This window comes from Ruditapes philippinarum, unplaced genomic scaffold, assembly GCF_026571515.1.
Source record: "Ruditapes philippinarum isolate M1 unplaced genomic scaffold, ASM2657151v2 ctg336_1_1_1_1, whole genome shotgun sequence".
Taxonomy (NCBI): Eukaryota; Metazoa; Mollusca; class Bivalvia; order Venerida; family Veneridae; genus Ruditapes; species Ruditapes philippinarum.
In genome coordinates, this window is record NW_026859998.1 from 340484 (window position 1) to 358645 (window position 18162).

Here is an 18162-nt window from a genome sequence, read left to right on the forward strand (position 1 = left end):
CTGTAAGCAGGTATCATGAACATGTATATAACATTGTAATTATGATGAAGGAAAAAAAAATGCTTGAAATTTTCGATATTTTTTCCATCTCTAGATATCAGAACAACCCACAAGACTTTAAGTTTAAATGAACTTTCACTGCCTTCTTCTTAACTAATTTTTATTCAAGAATTCTTGAAAACTAAAGGCTCTTGTCAAGGATGTTTAGGTCCCTTTAACAGCAAAATTTCTTGACCTTCAAGAGTCTTTATATTTTGCATAAATTAATGTTTCGAGAGTCCATATATTTTGCATAAATTAATGTTTCGAGAGTCCATATATTTTGCATAAAATTAATGTTTCAAGAGTCCATATATTTTGCACAAATTAATGTTTCGAATGTCCATATATTTTGCATAAATTAATGTATGTCCAGGACGGTTGGAACTGAACTACTTTCAATTCAAATTTCAATCATTACTATGGCAATACTGAGCATTTAATAGGATAAATCCTTGTCATACTCCATGGATGTTTCGAACGAGAACTTCATAACAGATGTTTGTTTTGCTCTCAAAATCTGGTAGCAACAAGCCTGGCAATATAGAAGTGTAACATTTAACTTACCCCTATCTTGTTCTTGTGTATCTGTGATGGTAACTGCTGTAGTTGACTGACTTTGACTAGAATCGGGTTCCGCACTTGCATTCTCATTCCCTTCCTCTATAGCATCTTCTTTCCTTTCTTTTATAACACCTTTCTTGATCAGCTCTTCCCTTGTAGAGCGAACTGATATCTTCCTCTCCAATTCTGAAATATCAACAGGACATTAATTCTCAAATATATTTCCAAAAACACAACAAACTTTTTTTTGACTGGGTTTAGTGAGCAACCTACCCTATAAAGGTAATTTGATGACTTTCCAGCTATACTGGAGGTAAGACCTGAAGTGTCCCTCCATACATTATTTCAGCAACCAAATGGAAATTTATCAACCTTCCTTAAACTAACAAACCTTGCCTTCCCTCAACCCCACATGTTCCTTGATTTGCGAGCAAAACATATATGAAAATTTATCTTCTCAGAATGCTATTTAAATAATAACTCAGAATAATATTGCAGTTATCCTTTGCTTTTGTTTGAATTGGCAAAAAATGATGACATTGCAAAACTGACCATAATCTTGTTTTATTTTAGAGATTTTCCTCGGAACATTGGGTGATTTATTCAACAGTAAAAAATGGTTTCATTCAGAATGAAGAGGTTTCATATTTCCAAAAGATGAGTATTTCAAATCAGGCGATTAATGGCGGAAAAGATTCTATGCAACTAAAAGAATAGCTAGAAAAATATAACTTGTTACATCACATCAAGTTGTTTGTGTCTTGCAGTTTCAAATAAGGCTATAACAAAACTATCCCCATCATACAAAAATAATTAAATAATTATGTTCGGAGAAAATCCTGTAAAAAGATGGAGGTATCGGAAGAATGACTTAATGATAACTAAATACTGTCACCCCCAGGGGGACACGGAGCTAGAACAATGACATAAGCAAAATATTCAATCATCTCTTTTACCGCAGTAAATGTCAAATGGCTATTCAAGTTAACTGTTTCATAACTATTTTCCATATAAGACCTTATTAGGGAAAGTTAAGAGAATTCAATGTTAGTTAACATTAATGTTAATTATATTAGCAGAAATATCACTCCTACACAGAAACCAGAATATGAAATAATAGTATTTGCTGCAAAAGGTAAAATCTTGCCATTGCCTAGTATTCCTTATTAAGGTACATGAGGCTTTACTTTGACAATACAAGAAAATATACCATATTTGGTAATGTATGAAATTTGTACCAGTTCCTGCCTGCCCTATGCTTATATTACATGCTAACACAACACCCACCAACCTTCCTTCCCAGAATAAATCTAAATTACTAAATAATGATGACCAAATACAATATTTCTAAATATAATTTCAATATTAAGGCTGCATAAACTAGAACTATCACAGGTGATTCATAAAACCTACTTGCCATCTAAAGGATTTGAAAATTAACTTGTCTTAAGCCAAATTTGGACTGGACCTATATTTTATTATGTTTCATCTGTGTACCAATAATAATTGCTAAGAGTATAATCATATGCTGACGACCATTATTTTGGTAAGAAAAAAGGGAGATAAGTAAGTAGAAAAATAGCATCAAGTTTCCCTTTTTAAAGATGATACAAACTGAATGTCTGAACTAACTTGAAGGTAATTCTTATTTTAACCTTACACTAATATTAAAAGAAAAGATTGTGTTTAACAGATTTATCCTGACATTTCAATGATAATTTGAGGGATTTCAACATTCATCATTACCATGCTAGAAAAACATATTAATGTTAATCTTTCAAAAGGGACAAATTTTTCAATATGGACTAAATGGTCTAAACCATTAATCATTTTTTAAGAATTTGAAAAATATGAAGTGACTGAAAAGTAAACAGTACAGAACATGAACTGATGGCTTCACTCAAAGCTTGGTCTGACTGCATGGTTGTGCAGAGACAGCCACTACATCTGCATGAATGTGCAGGAAGACGCTGTAACTGCATTAGTGTGCAGACAGGGGCTGAGCAACTGACTGCATGGGTGTGCAGGCAGCCACTACATCTGCATGGGTGTGCAGGCAGCCACTGCATCTGCATGGGTGTGCAGGCAGCGGCTGAGCCACTGCATGGGTGTGCAGAGACAGCCAGTGCAGACTGGCTTGGCTTTATACTAGTGGTATAGGTCTATCATCACTGGCAGACAATAAAGGACCACACTGTCATATCATTCAATTCATTAAGTGACTTAAAAGATGTTGATTTTTATAAAGAAAATATATCATGTAATTTTATACTCTATCGATTGGGTAAGAGTAATGACATATTCTAGGAGAACTAAAAGCATAATTTTTCAAATATCATGGAATACTGCTCAGCATATAACATTATCTTATCAGCACATATCTTATCTATAGATTTACTAACACTCGTATCTATTTGGTTTTTAATTTTATTTCCTTATTTTGCGGTTTAAAGTTTTATAAGACAATATTATTGGTTTGTACTTTTTGAGCAATCCCATACACCACTTCTCCACGTCGACAGAAAGACATGAATTGTCTATATAAAAATCCCCTTTGTTTTACCATTATGAAACCAATTTAAATCAAGTTTAATATAACAATATCAAATTCATGCAAACTCACTTCCATTAAAAGATGCAAATAAACATTATTTTGCATATGGCTTTGTCTAGTTTTAGAATTTCTGTTAATTTTTCAAATTCAGCTTCTACTTCTTAACATCTATAAAATGCAAGATCATCGTTTGGATATTATGCAGCCACAGCTAACTTGGCCAGAGGAGGTGAAGATGAATTTAAAATAGTTGGTGTATTATACAACAAAATAGAGCAATATGAAAAAAATTTACATTTTAACAGTCATTAACTCTTAGCCTGGTGGCTGCTACAGGCTCTACCTATGCGACCAGTGTCTGTCTGCACTAACCACAATTCAGTCATTGCATACATGTATTTTCCCAAGTTGTCCCTTTTAATGTTGAATGGTTTTGTCCAACCTCAAAGATGGACAAGTCCATTTAAGATATTTAGAGTGATAAGGATTGGGTTTTTTTTTTCCAGACATGATGAATACAGGCCTAGTTTAATACATGTAAGCAAAGAATGCATAGAGGACTTCTGATGTAATTTGTCAACAAAAGTGGGATAACCTGTGTCATTCATATCATTAATCAATTAATTAAAGATATACTTTACTAAAATTTGATTTTTGAAAAAGTTTCTAATTGCTACACAGTCTCTATTAACATGTTTTGACTTCACATAAGGTAGAAATGTTATGTTTTAAACTCTACACACTTTAGGTAGACACAATATTAATATACAGTGTCATTAAGAAAACAAATGACAGTTTTTTATTAAGAAAAGACCAACTTGACTGGATCTTTAGTAGGGAATGTGGCTTCCCATACATAGTTTGTATATTTTTTTTTTAGATTTAAGCCTGAATTTCATAGATTACAAGATATATTCAAGGGAGAAAACATTCGCAAACATTCTTACAACAATGATCTATTCCCCTACAGATTTACTTCCCTTATTAACTTACCAACAACTGTTTTCTCAATTTTCTCGCTCTTCTTTTTTCGCTTCCATTTCCAAGGTTTAAATATTTTTCCTATTGCTGCAAACTTTGACTTTCTCTCAGGAGGTGGAGTAGCTACCACCGAGCTGTTATTGTTTCCCATTGAATTTGACTTCAAGTCACCATTTTTCTTTTTATCTGAAAACATAAAAATAAACTTCAGTATTGAATGTTGTTTTGAAATGATTTTGCTAATAGTAATGTTGTGGTTTGGCCTTGCCCGTGCAAGCTCTTCCTTAACCCTGTTAACAGCATTTGAATTTGGGATCATTGTTAGTAAATATACAAGTGCAATAGAATACACACTGGGTCAATACAAAGTAAGTTTTTTAAGGGATTTTACTAAATATCTAAACTAAATATCAAGTTGAAGCATGCAACCAACAATAAAAGACCCAAGATTTATACAGTAAAAGGAAACAAAGGTAAGTCATAAAAGCTCAGGAAAGGAAGTTTCAACATTTATTCTTTTTCAAGAATTTGATATAAAATTTAACAAAATAAGATTAAGACTTTTTTGTTTAAATTTAAAAACTACATTAAGTTACGTAACACCTTGAATAGAAATAATTAATTATAAAAGAAATTATGAGTTGCAAAACAATCCTGTATAACATGTTTTGTGTTGTATATCTGATGCATTTTCCATTTAAACATTTTCTATTTCAACTTAGTACACATCAATAATAGAAAAAAATACAAACCAAATAAAATAATTATCATACTAAAGGGGAAAAAAAAGAATGATAGTTTCGCTCTGCACGATAATTAAGATTAATGACCATGACTCTGAAAACCAATGATTGACTTCATCATTTAATTTCACGGACCTGTTCAACCTTGACATGTAAGCCACTTGAGAAGTTCAAAGGGTTGACATTATTATATTTTTCATGGCACATTAATTTACATTATATGAATAAGAGTATGTCAGTGAAATTCTCATCAAAACTAATCACACTTGACAGTTTGAAGGAGAGAATCATGAATACACCAATGACCTAGTTTTACAATTCAAGTTTGAATACCAATTTATGTAAATTAAATCATAATTTACCTCACAAATTCACTCAAATTTGCATCTACTATCATAGTATATTTATAGCTATCATCAGTCAGACTTCGTGATTTAGATTTCAAGGAAGAGTATAAAATAAGGTATTCGGACAGCCACTCTTACATGAACAAACTAGTCAGCTGTGTCACTTAATAGATCTACTATACCTATAGACTTGTCCTTTTTTGAAAAGAGTTGAAGAGTTTCAAAAATTGAAACACTAAAATTAACTGGCAAGAGTATGGTCAGACACCTGTTGTCACTGTAGAGTGTGGTCAGACACCTGTTGTCACTGTAGAGTATGGTCAGACACCTGTTGTCACTGTAGAGTATGGTCAGACACTTGTTGTCACTGTAGAGTATGGTCAGACACCAGTAGTCACTGAAAAGTGTGGTCAGACAGCTGAAGTCACTGTATAGAGTGTGGTCAGACACCTGTTGTCACTGTAGAGTGTGGTCAGACACCAGTAGTCACTGTAGAGTGTGGTCAGACAATTTGTAGTCACTGTAGAGTGTGGTAAGATAGCTGTAGTCACTGTAGAGTGTGGTCAGACAATTGTAGTCACTGTAGAGTGTGGTAAGATAGCTGTAGTCACTGTAGAGTGTTGTCAGACAGTTGTAGTCACTGTAGAATGTGGTCAGACAGTTGTAGTCACTGTAGGGTGTGGTAAGATAGCTGTAGTCACTGTAGAGTGTGGTCAGACAATTGTAGTCACTGTAGAGTGTGGTAAGATAGCTGTAGTCACTGTAGAATGTGGTCAGACAATTGTAGTCACTGTAGAGTGTGGTAAGATAGCTGTAGTCACTGAAGAGTGTGGTCAGACAATTGTAGTCACTGTAGAGTGTGGTCAGCCACTTGTAGTCACTGTAAAATATGGTCAGACAGTTGTAGTCAATGTAGAATGTGGTCAGCCAGTTGAAGTCAATAAAGAGTGTGGTAAGACAGCTTTAGTCACTGTAGAGTGTGGTAAGATAGCTTTAGTCACTGTAGAATGAGGTCAGACAATTGTAGACACTGTAGAAATTGGTAAGATAGCTGAAGTCACTGTAGAATGTAGTCAGCCAATTGAAGTCAATAAAGAGTGTGGTAAGACAGCTTTAGTCACTGTAGAGTGTGGTAAGATAGCTGTAGTCACTGTAGAATGAGGTCAGACAATTGTAGACACTGTAGAAATTGGTAAGATAGCTGAAGTCACTGTAGAATGTAGTCAGCCAATTGAAGTCAATAAAGAGTGTGGTAAGACAACTTTAGTCACTGTAGAGTGTGGTAAGATAGCTGTAGTCACTGTAGTATGTGGTCAGACAATTGTAGACACTGTAGAGTGTGGTAAGACAGCTTTAGTCACTGTAGAGTGTGGTAAGATAGCTGAAGTCACTGTAGAATGTGGTCAGAATATTGTAGACACTGTAGAGTGTGGTAAGATAGCTGAAGTCACTGTAGAATATGGTCAGACAGTTGTAGTCACTATAGAATGTGGTCAGACAGTTGTAGTCACTGTAGAATGAGGTCAGACAGTTGTAGTCACTGTAAAATATGGACAGACAGTTGTAGTCACTATAGAATGTGGTCAGACAGTTGTAGTCACTGTAGAATATGGTCAGACAGTTGTAGTCACTGTAGAATGAGGTCAGACAATGACAATTGTAGTCACTATAGAGTGTGGTAAGACAGCTTTAGTCAGTGTAGAGTGTGGTCAACAAGATGTAGTCACTTGTAGTTTGAGGTCAGAAAGCTGAAGTCACTGTTGACTTTTAACAATATAATGTCAACCTATGAATGCATGATAATCTGTTAGATTATCTAAAGACTTCAGTAAATGTTATCTCAAATAATGTGGTTTGATAATAACATCTCTTTTACTTACATTTCAGTATATAAGAAAAGCAGAAGACTAGTTTTAAGTCAGAATATTGCTCTTTAAAAACAGTAAATAAATGGTAGTTAAAACTAGTTGGACTTACATTAGATGCTCATCGAGTGGTGTTAGGTTTTATGTAAACCCTTTCCAAACCTAAATAAATTCTCCACCTTTTTTTTCTCTCTCATTTATTTAACACTGAATAGAAAAACCTTGTTAAAGGAAACAGTTAATTGAATACAACCAAAATAAATCCGATGGAGATTTTATCACTTTACACAGATTTGATTTAGATTCATTCATTAGTTGGTAATTTCAAACCATGTTTACAAAGAAATGTTGAAGTTGATACCTAAAATGACATAAGATACCATACCCTCTATACTGTAACAATTATTGCATCCAGTGAATGTTTCATTTAATACAACTCTTGTACATTAATAGCCTTTCTGTCTATCAAATTTTTCCTTCAAGACCTTCCTATGTAATTTAATATGCTTTCAACCTTTGTATTTATTTTCTTCTCTCTTTAAGAACTGTGGCTTAAGGTAACAAATTCCCCTCCAAAAAAGGAAGCTTTGATTTTTTTATGTGTTAACTTTACCTTTTATATAGGGACACTAAACCTGCTATAGGGACACTAAACCTGCTTACAACTTGTCAAATTCTTGTGTTTTAGAATCCTTAGATGCATAAGAAAATAAAAGTCCTGGCAAGGGTTGAGGATCGCAGCTGAAAATGTATCATAATATTATTACCATGTTATCTTGGTTGTATCACGATACAATTTCATAATACAAATGTACTTGCAATTAGACAACATGATTGCAGTTTGAAATGTTCAAATTAATAACATTAAACAAAATATTAACCAAAAAGTTAACCAAATGCACACACTGTATGTGACTCGTGAGTCAAGACAAAAAGCTGTAACTTTTGCTCATATAAAATCAACAGCTCTTTACTTTTTGCATTATACCTGTTATGCCTAACAAACAAAACTTACAATCTTCCATCATTCCTGACCAATTGTCTGGTCCACAAAGCCTCAAAAATCTTAAGTCCTTATACTCCTCTTATAAAACAATAAACTGTTTAAGTCAAATCAAACTAAAAACTAATTTTAGCACTCAAGAATAATCATGCACTTGACCCGTTATGAACTCATAAATTTACTTTCATGAATCAATAATTTCTTGCTGATTTTTTATCTCTCTATATTAAGCTTTATTCCAAATACTTGAAAACCAAGCTGTTACAACTTACAGTCCTCTAGTCTATTCCACAAGCACAGATGTGTCCTCATCCTGTATCTTTACTATCTTAGTATTCCCAAGCAAAAAAACAACAGGAGCTTTATATTTTTCAAGAATTTTTCTGCATAAAGCACCAGTCCCGATGATATGCAATTCTTTCAGTGAACTTTATACTTACTTATCTGTTAGGTAATACAAAATTCCATAGGTAAAGAAAATGAAAACATAAGATAAGTACTATGTCATCGACCCACCAATGACCTAACATGGCCTCTTAAAATCTTACCACAAAGATTGCTTCTTCAAATACTAGTAAACACTATGAATTGGTCCCGTGTACCTTTAATCAGGTAAATGACCAGCTTATAATAGCATAGGAAACAAATGCTTTTCATTGATTGATTTCATTCTCCAATAAGCAGGAAGTTATTGAACTCCTCTCAATAACTAGAACACGCTGTCAACAAAGCCAACCACTTACTGAACATTACCAATTCCTAAATCCATTTCTCTTAATTGTCCGTCTCCGATTCCTATCAACAACATGACATGACATTGGCATTGTGCACTGCGTTCTTCATTCTTGAAACAGAGGGTTATTCTATTACCAAAATTGGATTCAAAGTTAGATAATACTATTAGTTTCATTGAACAATTTTTTCCATTTCTCTTTCTGAAGGACTATGTCAGACAGATACATCCCTTCAAAGATTTACTTTCTTACACAAGCATAAGTCTTAGTAGGATTTTTTTTACTATATTTGGTATCAAAATGAGGTTATCCAGCAGCCTGCAAATGTTGGTTTTTCCAAGCTAATCCCCCAGTATAAACAATCTTGAACCATTATAGCCTCAAAGCACACAATCATTCATTATAACTTACTTTCAAAGTTATAAGTTTTTTTGCATGTCCTATTTAATGGGAAAAACCCAAAATAGTCTTAACCTTGGAGTAATAAAGTATATTTAAAGTAATCATTTTTTTGCAATTCAGCACAATCTTCAAAGATGAAATGAAAGGATTTAAGTGTTGTTTCTTTTAAAAACCATGCCTGTTGTTTCCATATATTGTCTTAATGGTCGAGCCGGAAAAAAGCAATGACTGAAAGACATAACTCTTAAAAGAAAAACAAATTTTCCCACAGTACTAAAATTAGCAATTTAGCACTCTACTTAAAACCAAGGAAATAAAATCAGCATTTGTATTAATGATTTCGTAAAGACTACAATTAAGGAATATAATATTCACTAGAATACTTAAGATGCATTATGTTTCAGGAAGTAGCGTCTAAGGATTCGCCAAAATTCAAACAAGACTGGCTGAAATTTTTCACCACTCACTTTATTGCAACCACTGTACATGGCCTGACAGCTGTCATAGTGACATGATGTGAGTCAAGTCCAGTATTTAGAATCTCTTGTCATCATTCGACTAACTACAGAATCCTTAAAATGAGCCGCGTCACGACAAAACCAACATAATGGGTTTGCGACCAGCATGGATCCAAACCAGTCTGCGCTTCCGCGCAGTCTGATCAGGATCCATGCTGTTTGCTTACAAACCCTATTACAAGTAGAGAAACTGATAGCGAACAGCATGGATCCTGATCAGACTGTGCGGATGCGCAGGCTGGTCTGGATCCATGCTTGTCGCAAACCCATTATGTTGGTTTTGTCGTGACGCGGCTCAAATGGCTTTCTATCTTTATTTCAAAATCTTCCCATGGAAGCTGTTCTAGGGACGTTGATGTTAGTTTAATAAACTAATATCCTCCCAGACATCCCATGCCAAAAATGATTATCATAATTGTAGCCCATTAATGTAATTAAATAATTCAATAATCTCCAGAGACATGAGAGCCAAATTTGATTACACGGTAACATCACCAGTATGCAGCTCTATTACAAATTATGGATAAAGTTAAATCACAGGCTCTCCAAATCAAAGAATGTTTCAGATTTTGAAGAAAGCAAAAAAAAAATATATCCCCACCCTTTACAATGGTAACATCATATACAAACATTTCTGCAATTGAAAACTCTTATGGTCTAAATCATATTAACCAATGTACATGTAGGTGAAATAATAAAATTCATTATGTAATAATTTTGTCTTTTTTTTAGAATGGTTTATTTAATTTTGTTCTATGTTTCATAGACTTGCTCTCTTTTTGATATGGGACAGCCAATTTAAATATTTGAGGTTTCAAAGTTAATATATATTAAAACTGAAAGAAAAGCTATTAAGCATTGTCTCTCCCATTTATAGAGTTCAACTGGAACTAAGTAAGGTACTTGGCCCAGCTTATAACTGCATACTGATCTAAGACCAATTCTTCTTTTTCTTTAATTATTTATTTGTCACGTGTGGCCTACCAGCAAAAAGTCTCTCTGAAGAGTTTGGGGTAATGCCAGATACAGTAGTTGCCCAATCCAGAGGTGACCCTGGTTCTTTAACATGCCTGGTGTAAAGCAAAGATACCGTACATGGACAAACATCATGTGCATGATGGCTTTACTCTGTTTTTGGTGGCATATATTAATGCAAGTCTTAAATGTTGCTGTCTTTTGGGTTGTTAAACAATACAACATGTGTTTTGGCTAAATTTAGAAATGAATCAAGTTAACATTTTAAACTTCATGTATAAACAAACTGTGCCTTGTAACACACAAAACATTTTGTCTAAACATATTCTGCCTTGACCTTCAGGTTAGATAAGCAAAATATATTCCCAGAGGCTGGCATTTACATCATATTGCTACATGTAGTCAGACTGGTATCTCTATATCCTGTTAGTGCATTAGGTATCAAAAAGGTTTCTTTTGCCATATCATAAAACCCGGATTCAAGTACATCACAGAAAATTTATTTTGGCACAACTTCTAATTTAGCATTAGTGAAATCAACACAGGTGCAATTTATATCTAAAAGCAGGATCATTGATAGTTTTAAAATGTCATGAACATTTTTTATCCTTTGAGCACAAGAGGCGATAATGAGTAGCGCATGCCTTAAGTACATGTATAGAACCTTGACAGCTTGTGTCATTATCCTTACAGTTTGATCTTGCTCAGACATTTGAGCCGTATCATGACAAAACCAACATAATGGGTTTGTTACCAGCATGGATCCAGACCAGCCTGCGCATCCTTGCAGTCTGATCAGGATCCATGCTGTTCGCTTACAAACTCTATTACAAGTAGAGAAACTGATAGCGAACAGCATGGATCCTGATCAGACTGCGCGGATGCGCAGGCTGGTCTGGATCCATGCTGGTTGCAAACCCATTATGTTGGTTTTGTCATGACGCGACTCATTTGTTTTTTCAACAAACTGCTTGTACCTACTATTAGTTCCTGAATTTCAGAATTTTGAAATTAAAATCTTCAAAATTTCAAAACACTGGGCAAGTCTTTTTTTTATGAATTTTATCCTGGCATGCAGAAGAGAGAGCAGGGAATTGTTGCTGGATAGAACATTAACAATACTAATATTGGGTTACATATTGGCTTTCTAGCAATTAATGAAACAAGCTTTATGCCAAATCATCTCTCCAGTCTCTATATTAATATCAAAATCTGTTTTATCAACATCCCTTGATGGAACCTGTATATACAAAAAGTCTGGCAAACAAAAAAGCCTCCCTACAATCTTGATTCAAAGATAAATAGATCAATCACGAATCATGTCCTGAAATAGTTAATTAGGTGATAACTACCAGAAATGCTGAGCTAAACTGTTCAAGTCTGTTTATAGTGCAAAATATGCCAAACAACTTCACATCTTTCTCAACAATATGGAAGTTTGAATGCCGGGTTGTTGTATTATTGTAACCTAAAACAATCAATGGAAGAGGATAACTTAACTGTATGATAAGATTTGACATTTCCTGCATGATGTTGATACAATGGTACTATGACTTTCAACTGAATGAGTGTGTTTTTATATGACCTTAAAATATATAACAGTGTCAATTTCATGTAATATATCCTACAAAAGATCCTAACTAAATAAAACCTGTATGATACAAAACATCACAACTTCATTGTATTCACTGAAACACCTGTTGAGTTTCTAGTAACAAAAAACCTGGATGCGATTTCAATACAAATAATAACTACATGTTGACATGATTTTTTTGTTCACAAGCTGATCTGTGAGTATAAGTACATACAGTAAAACCACAGAATAAAGATCATTCTCTACATAAAGGCTAATATTCTGCATCAGTTCATTAATTAAATAAACCTGAATAACCCCCAAATAAAGACCACTTGTATATAAGGACCATGTTTCGCCTCTCTTTTGGGAAGCCTCTGTAAATCCAAGGTTTGACTGTATATGTTCTATGTTTTAATAGTTCTACAATTTAGAAGATCTTTTCACTTCACAAGAACATAAAATAGCATTGCCCATTCTTAATGCATCCCTTTTGATAAAGATCAAAGACAAACCCTTTTATAGAATGATATACAAAGATACTACAGAGTACCTATACTTAACCTTTTGAGTGCTAACATCAGAGATAGAAAGTTGCACTCAGCTGCTGTCTACTTGTATTGAAAAGTAGAATTTGCAGCAGGACAAGGAAAATACATTTAATCTGTTCATAAGACTTCTTCCCAACCATTCCTGCCGCAGGTGGGCTGAGCCAGCTCTGACAGTATTTACTTTTTCAATCCCTAATTACACTCTATATCTATGCTACAGAGCCAGGCCAGCTTGTACCTATCTTAGTATCTAAAATACAAGTTTAGTAGATAAGATACAAAAAACCTAATTCCTTCTGAAAACAAAACTTGTGTATTCCTGATAAAGTCCATTTCTTAAAATAATCAGTATTTTAACCATAATGATATTGATACTGCAAAATGTCATATCCATAGTTGATCTTGAAATTGTATTTGGTATTAAAGCTCAAAGAAAAGACCCTGGGTCCCAACACAATAATAAACCTGTAGCCTTATAATAGAAAGAGGCAGAAACATAAATAGTATTAACAACAAGGAAACAATTCAAATTTAATTCTTCTGAACAAAAACAGAGTTTCACTTGGTATAATTTAAGAAGAAGCAAATTCATATGTATGTATTCAGAAAATGTCCGGCACATGTGAAATCTATTTATTAGAACAATGAGTCCTTGCATGAAAAAAGCTAAATACTACTCATAATCAAACTTATCTAAATAAAATTAACTTTCAATTAATTTTCGAAAGGTAAGTAGCTAAGGCTGTTAACCCATTACTTCATGAGCATTTTGTGAAAAATGGCTGTTTTCATTGAAAAGTCTCCCGTTACAAGTTCAAATTGCTATAATACTATAAAAACTGCTTCAACACTAAACAAACTTGGCACAAATGTTGACTGGACCATTGTCCTTGCAACAACATGCTCAGGCTTAAATTTTCTGTTACCATGGCAACGAGGGGACATCTCAAAATTGCCAAAAATCACTATTTTGCGTTGATTTTTTCCATCAAAATTGATTTCAAAGTGCTGCAACTTCTCAATGGATTGAGATAGAGTCAAATGCTTTTCAGCGTTGGTTACACGTTACCTTATGATCAATCTGGGGTCATTTACAGCCTCTCACAAGTCCAAAATTTTCTTGGCGATGAGGGGAACTCCGCCCCACTTCAAACCCCCCAAAACAGAAGGGGGCACATCCCCCTTCTGGCAACCCCCTGATGTATCTTTTGGTTAGGGGCCGCGCCGAAAAAAAGGTCACTTTTTTTAACAACATTTCTCAAACTAAAACAAGTGTTTGGGGCCTAAATAAGGCATTTTTTCATCATTTGAGACAACAAAAAAGGGGGGGGGTGAAAAAGGCGTTAAAAGGCGTGTATATGAAGTAATGGGTTAACAGAAAATGATGAAAATACTTGAAATTACCCTAAATCGCGTTTTTTCATGTTTAAACATGGCCTGTCATATAAATTTGAAGAAAAAGTGTTGTTTTGTAGATTTTTTTATTTTTTTCATTAACCCATTACTTCATGAGCATTTTGTGAAAAATGGCTGTTTTCATTGAAAAGTCTCCCGTTACAAGTTCAAATTGCTATAATACTATAAAAACTGCTTCAACACTAATCAAACTTGGCACAAATGTTGACTGGACCATTGTCCTTGCAACAACATGCTCAGGCTTAAATTTTCTGTTACCATGGCAACGAGGGGACATCTCAAAATTGCCAAAAATCACTATTTTGCGTTGATTTTTTCCATCAAAATTGATTTCAAAGTGCTGCAACTTCTCAATGGATTGAGATAGAGTCAAATGCTTTTCAGCGTTGGTTACACGTTACCTTATGATCAATCTGGGGTCATTTACAGCCTCTCACAAGTCCAAAATTTTCTTGGCGATGAGGGGGACTCCGCCCCCCTTCAAACCCCCCAAAACAGAAGGGGGCACATCCCCCTTCTGGCAACCCCCTGATGTATCTTTTGGTTGGGTGGCCGCGCCGAAAAAAAGGTCACTTTTTTTAACAACATTTCTCAAACTAAAACAAGTGTTTGGGGCCTAAATAAGGCATTTTTTCATCATTTGAGACAAAAAAAAAAGGGGGGGGGGGGTGAAAAAGGCGTTAAAAGGCGTGTATATGAAGTAATGGGTTAACAGAAAATGATGAAAATACTTGAAATTACCCTAAATCGCGTTTTTTCATGTTTAAACATGGCCTGTCATATAAATTTGAAGAAAAAGTGTTGTTTTGTAGATTTTTTTATTTTTTTCATTAACCCATTACTTCATGAGCATTTTGTGAAAAATGGCTGTTTTCATTGAAAAGTCTCCCGTTACAAGTTCAAATTGCTATAATACTATAAAAACTGCTTCAACACTAATCAAACTTGGCACAAATGTTGACTGGACCATTGCCCTTGCAACAACATGCTCAGGCTTAAATTTTCTGTTACCATGGCAACGAGGGGACATCTCAAAATTGCCAAAAATCACTATTTTGCGTTGATTTTTTCCATCAAAATTGATTTCAAAGTGCTGCAGCTTCTCAATGGATTGAGATAGAGTCAAATGCTTTTCAGCGTTGGTTACACGTTACCTTATGATCAATCTGGGGTCATTTACAGCCTCTCACAAGTCCAAAATTTTCTTGGCGATGAGGGGGACTCCGCCCCCCTTCAAACCCCCCAAAACAGAAGGGGGCACATCCCCCCTTCTGGCAACCCCCTGATGTATCTTTTGGTTGGGGGGCCGCGCCAAAAAAAAGGTCACTTTTTTAACAACATTTCTCAAACTAAAACAAGTGTTTGGGGCCTAAATAAGGCATTTTTTCATCATTTGAGACAACAAAAAAAGGGGGGGGGGGGGGGTGAAAAAGGCGTTAAAAGGCGTGTATATGAAGTAATGGGTTAAATAATTTCAGAAAAAAAAAGATTATATAATAAAATCAACATCTAAATTAAAAATAAAAATTATAATGTTTAATTAACACATTATAAGCTTGGCAAATTACACTCACAAATTGATATCAAACTAAAAACAGAAAGTAATAATTCTCTACAAAATTCGTAAAATTCATACAGACCTGCCTTCTTTTTCTTTCGAAATCTCATTCCATACACAGGCTAATGTTTAATATATATTGAACACCACGGCTTTGATAAAAACAATATATAAATCCAATATGTTATAAATGATCACAGACCAAAATCACAACAAGATTTAACCACAACAAACACTGCTTTTAAAAAAACGCTTTATATGTAACATAAAGTGTTTATTGAAATATAATTATGTCCTCATGTATTGAAATCACGGTCACAATACTTTCAGGTGTTTCAGTGCGAGTGTGGATATTTCCTTGAAGTTATCAAAAGTTTAACTTAATCCCACAACATTCCAGCATGTATAACAGTTTCATCCTTGACAATGTTAGATAGCAGATATCAAAGTAATTAGGCAACGATTATCTACCCACATCTACTGAAGTATGTTATAAAACCTGTTAAAACTGTTGCCATATATATTATATTAATATAAACATTGCTTCTCTCTCTATTCACCACCACATGCATACCGTATGTCTGTCTATATACATACATGAAAACCAGGGCAAGCGGACTGCATCTTTATACCAACATTCACTGTTTTACAGTTGAGTAAACTTTGAAGGTAACTTGATAACATAGACAGATGATATGATGGTTATAATGTAATTTAGACACACCAGCTCCGCTCCTTCATTTCACCTAAGGCTAAAACACAACAACACCTATTAAATTGTCACATAGATAAAATTTGAAACATTATCACATATATATCATATATATCAATGATAGTGACAACAAAGCTGTCTTAAAGCTTCATGTATAATAACTACCTGGACAATATCATTCTTTTCCCTGTATTACATCCAAGATTAGAATCAATACAGCACCAATTCATCAATCTTATATTCTCAATTAGCGAGTCCATCTATATTAGAGCGTCCATCTATATGAGCTTGTCATTGACTAGTCCCCATTGATCAGTAAGTGTCCTAGTCACAAATAACTCATAAAAGGTACAGTGGTTTCACCTGATTAATTTACTTTTACAACTTGATATCCATCCAATTTCAATTTTTTTTCTCAATTCTCTGTAAGCGGAATACAAACTTACTTTTTTTTAACAATAAATGCCTAAAACAATAATAGAGTATTCAAATTTTGAAATAAGTCCAACAATCTGAAATGACCCAAAACTACTTGAAATGAACCCAAACTTGTCCTATACAAACAAACTAGAGTGATCAAGCAGCATTCCTCTTCTGCTGTCCAGTGTAATAAAGCTTGCCCATTTAGTGTAATGTTAAGACTTTAGAACAAAGAGTCAATTATGAATCTACCTGTATACAAAGCAAATCTGTCAAAAATGTCAGGTGGACCAAGACAAAGATTAATCAACCTGAACCTATGATAAATCAAGTTTAGATTTTGTCAATTCAATTTATGTCAAATCCTGTCAATACCGAATTATAGTATATCATTATCATTCATACTTTCATCATAATTATTTATAAAAATTTTCACAATTAACACACAGTGTAACAAAGCCAGTGTGAGAGCCCTGACACTTGTAAATTAGTTAGCAAGTTGAGTTCACGCATATTCAACCAAAAAAGTGATACCTTTATTCACTAAATGACAAAATAACAGAAATCTTATGCAACGCTTAATAATCGACCCTCATCAACAATGCTGGCTGGGGCAAATGAGTTCATAAAAAAGATATGAGATCTAGTTAATGACAATGTTGAATGAAAAACGTTAGAAATCAATGACAAAATGTCATTACATAAACAGAATCTGATACATCAATTTGTATAGAACAGATTCACTTAATATCATTGTAAATGTTTCATTTTCTACATCAAGCTTGATTACTAAAAAGTTCCTTTCACCTGCTGTATTCATGTTTTTTTTAATAAAGAATCGTCCATTCAAGTTTTATCAAAAACTGAGCAACAAAAAGCATAGAGCCTGGTCAGATTGCTTAGATGTGCAGGCTGGCCTGGCTTTTATACTGGAAATGGCAAAGACAAATCACTTGTGGTCACAGCAAGTTAAAAACGGTTAAAAATAATGCCATGTCAGAATCTAGATATTTTCAGGGTCGTTAATAATTAACAACTTAATACTTAAATTTAGAAGGTACCAAGGTATAGCTAGAACTATGCATGCTAAATCAGACTCATCTATCAAGTAATTATCACACAGTTATCAAAAAGTTAAAAATTGTTAATGAAATGCAGTTTGACACAATGAAGCTAAAGAGCCAAAGATCTAGTGCATTAACACCAA

General features: G+C 34.0%; 1 protein-coding gene across 9 annotated transcripts in view; it reads right to left on the bottom strand.

Moving 5' to 3' along the window:
* LOC132758578 (phosphatase and actin regulator 4B-like) overlaps positions 1-18162 on the bottom strand; it is a 79714-nt gene that overhangs the window by 45095 nt on the left and 16457 nt on the right. For 8 of the 9 annotated variants that reach the window (XM_060750259.1, XM_060750264.1, XM_060750260.1 and 5 more), the window contains 2 exons: positions 4151-4324; positions 607-789 (listed from right to left, as the gene is read on the bottom strand). In XM_060750259.1, the coding sequence (XP_060606242.1) occupies positions 607-789; positions 4151-4324 (357 nt within the window). Of the gene's footprint in view, positions 1-606; positions 790-4150; positions 4325-15905; positions 16074-18162 lie in introns of those variants that run through there. The other variant, XM_060750265.1, reaches the window with a different exon arrangement.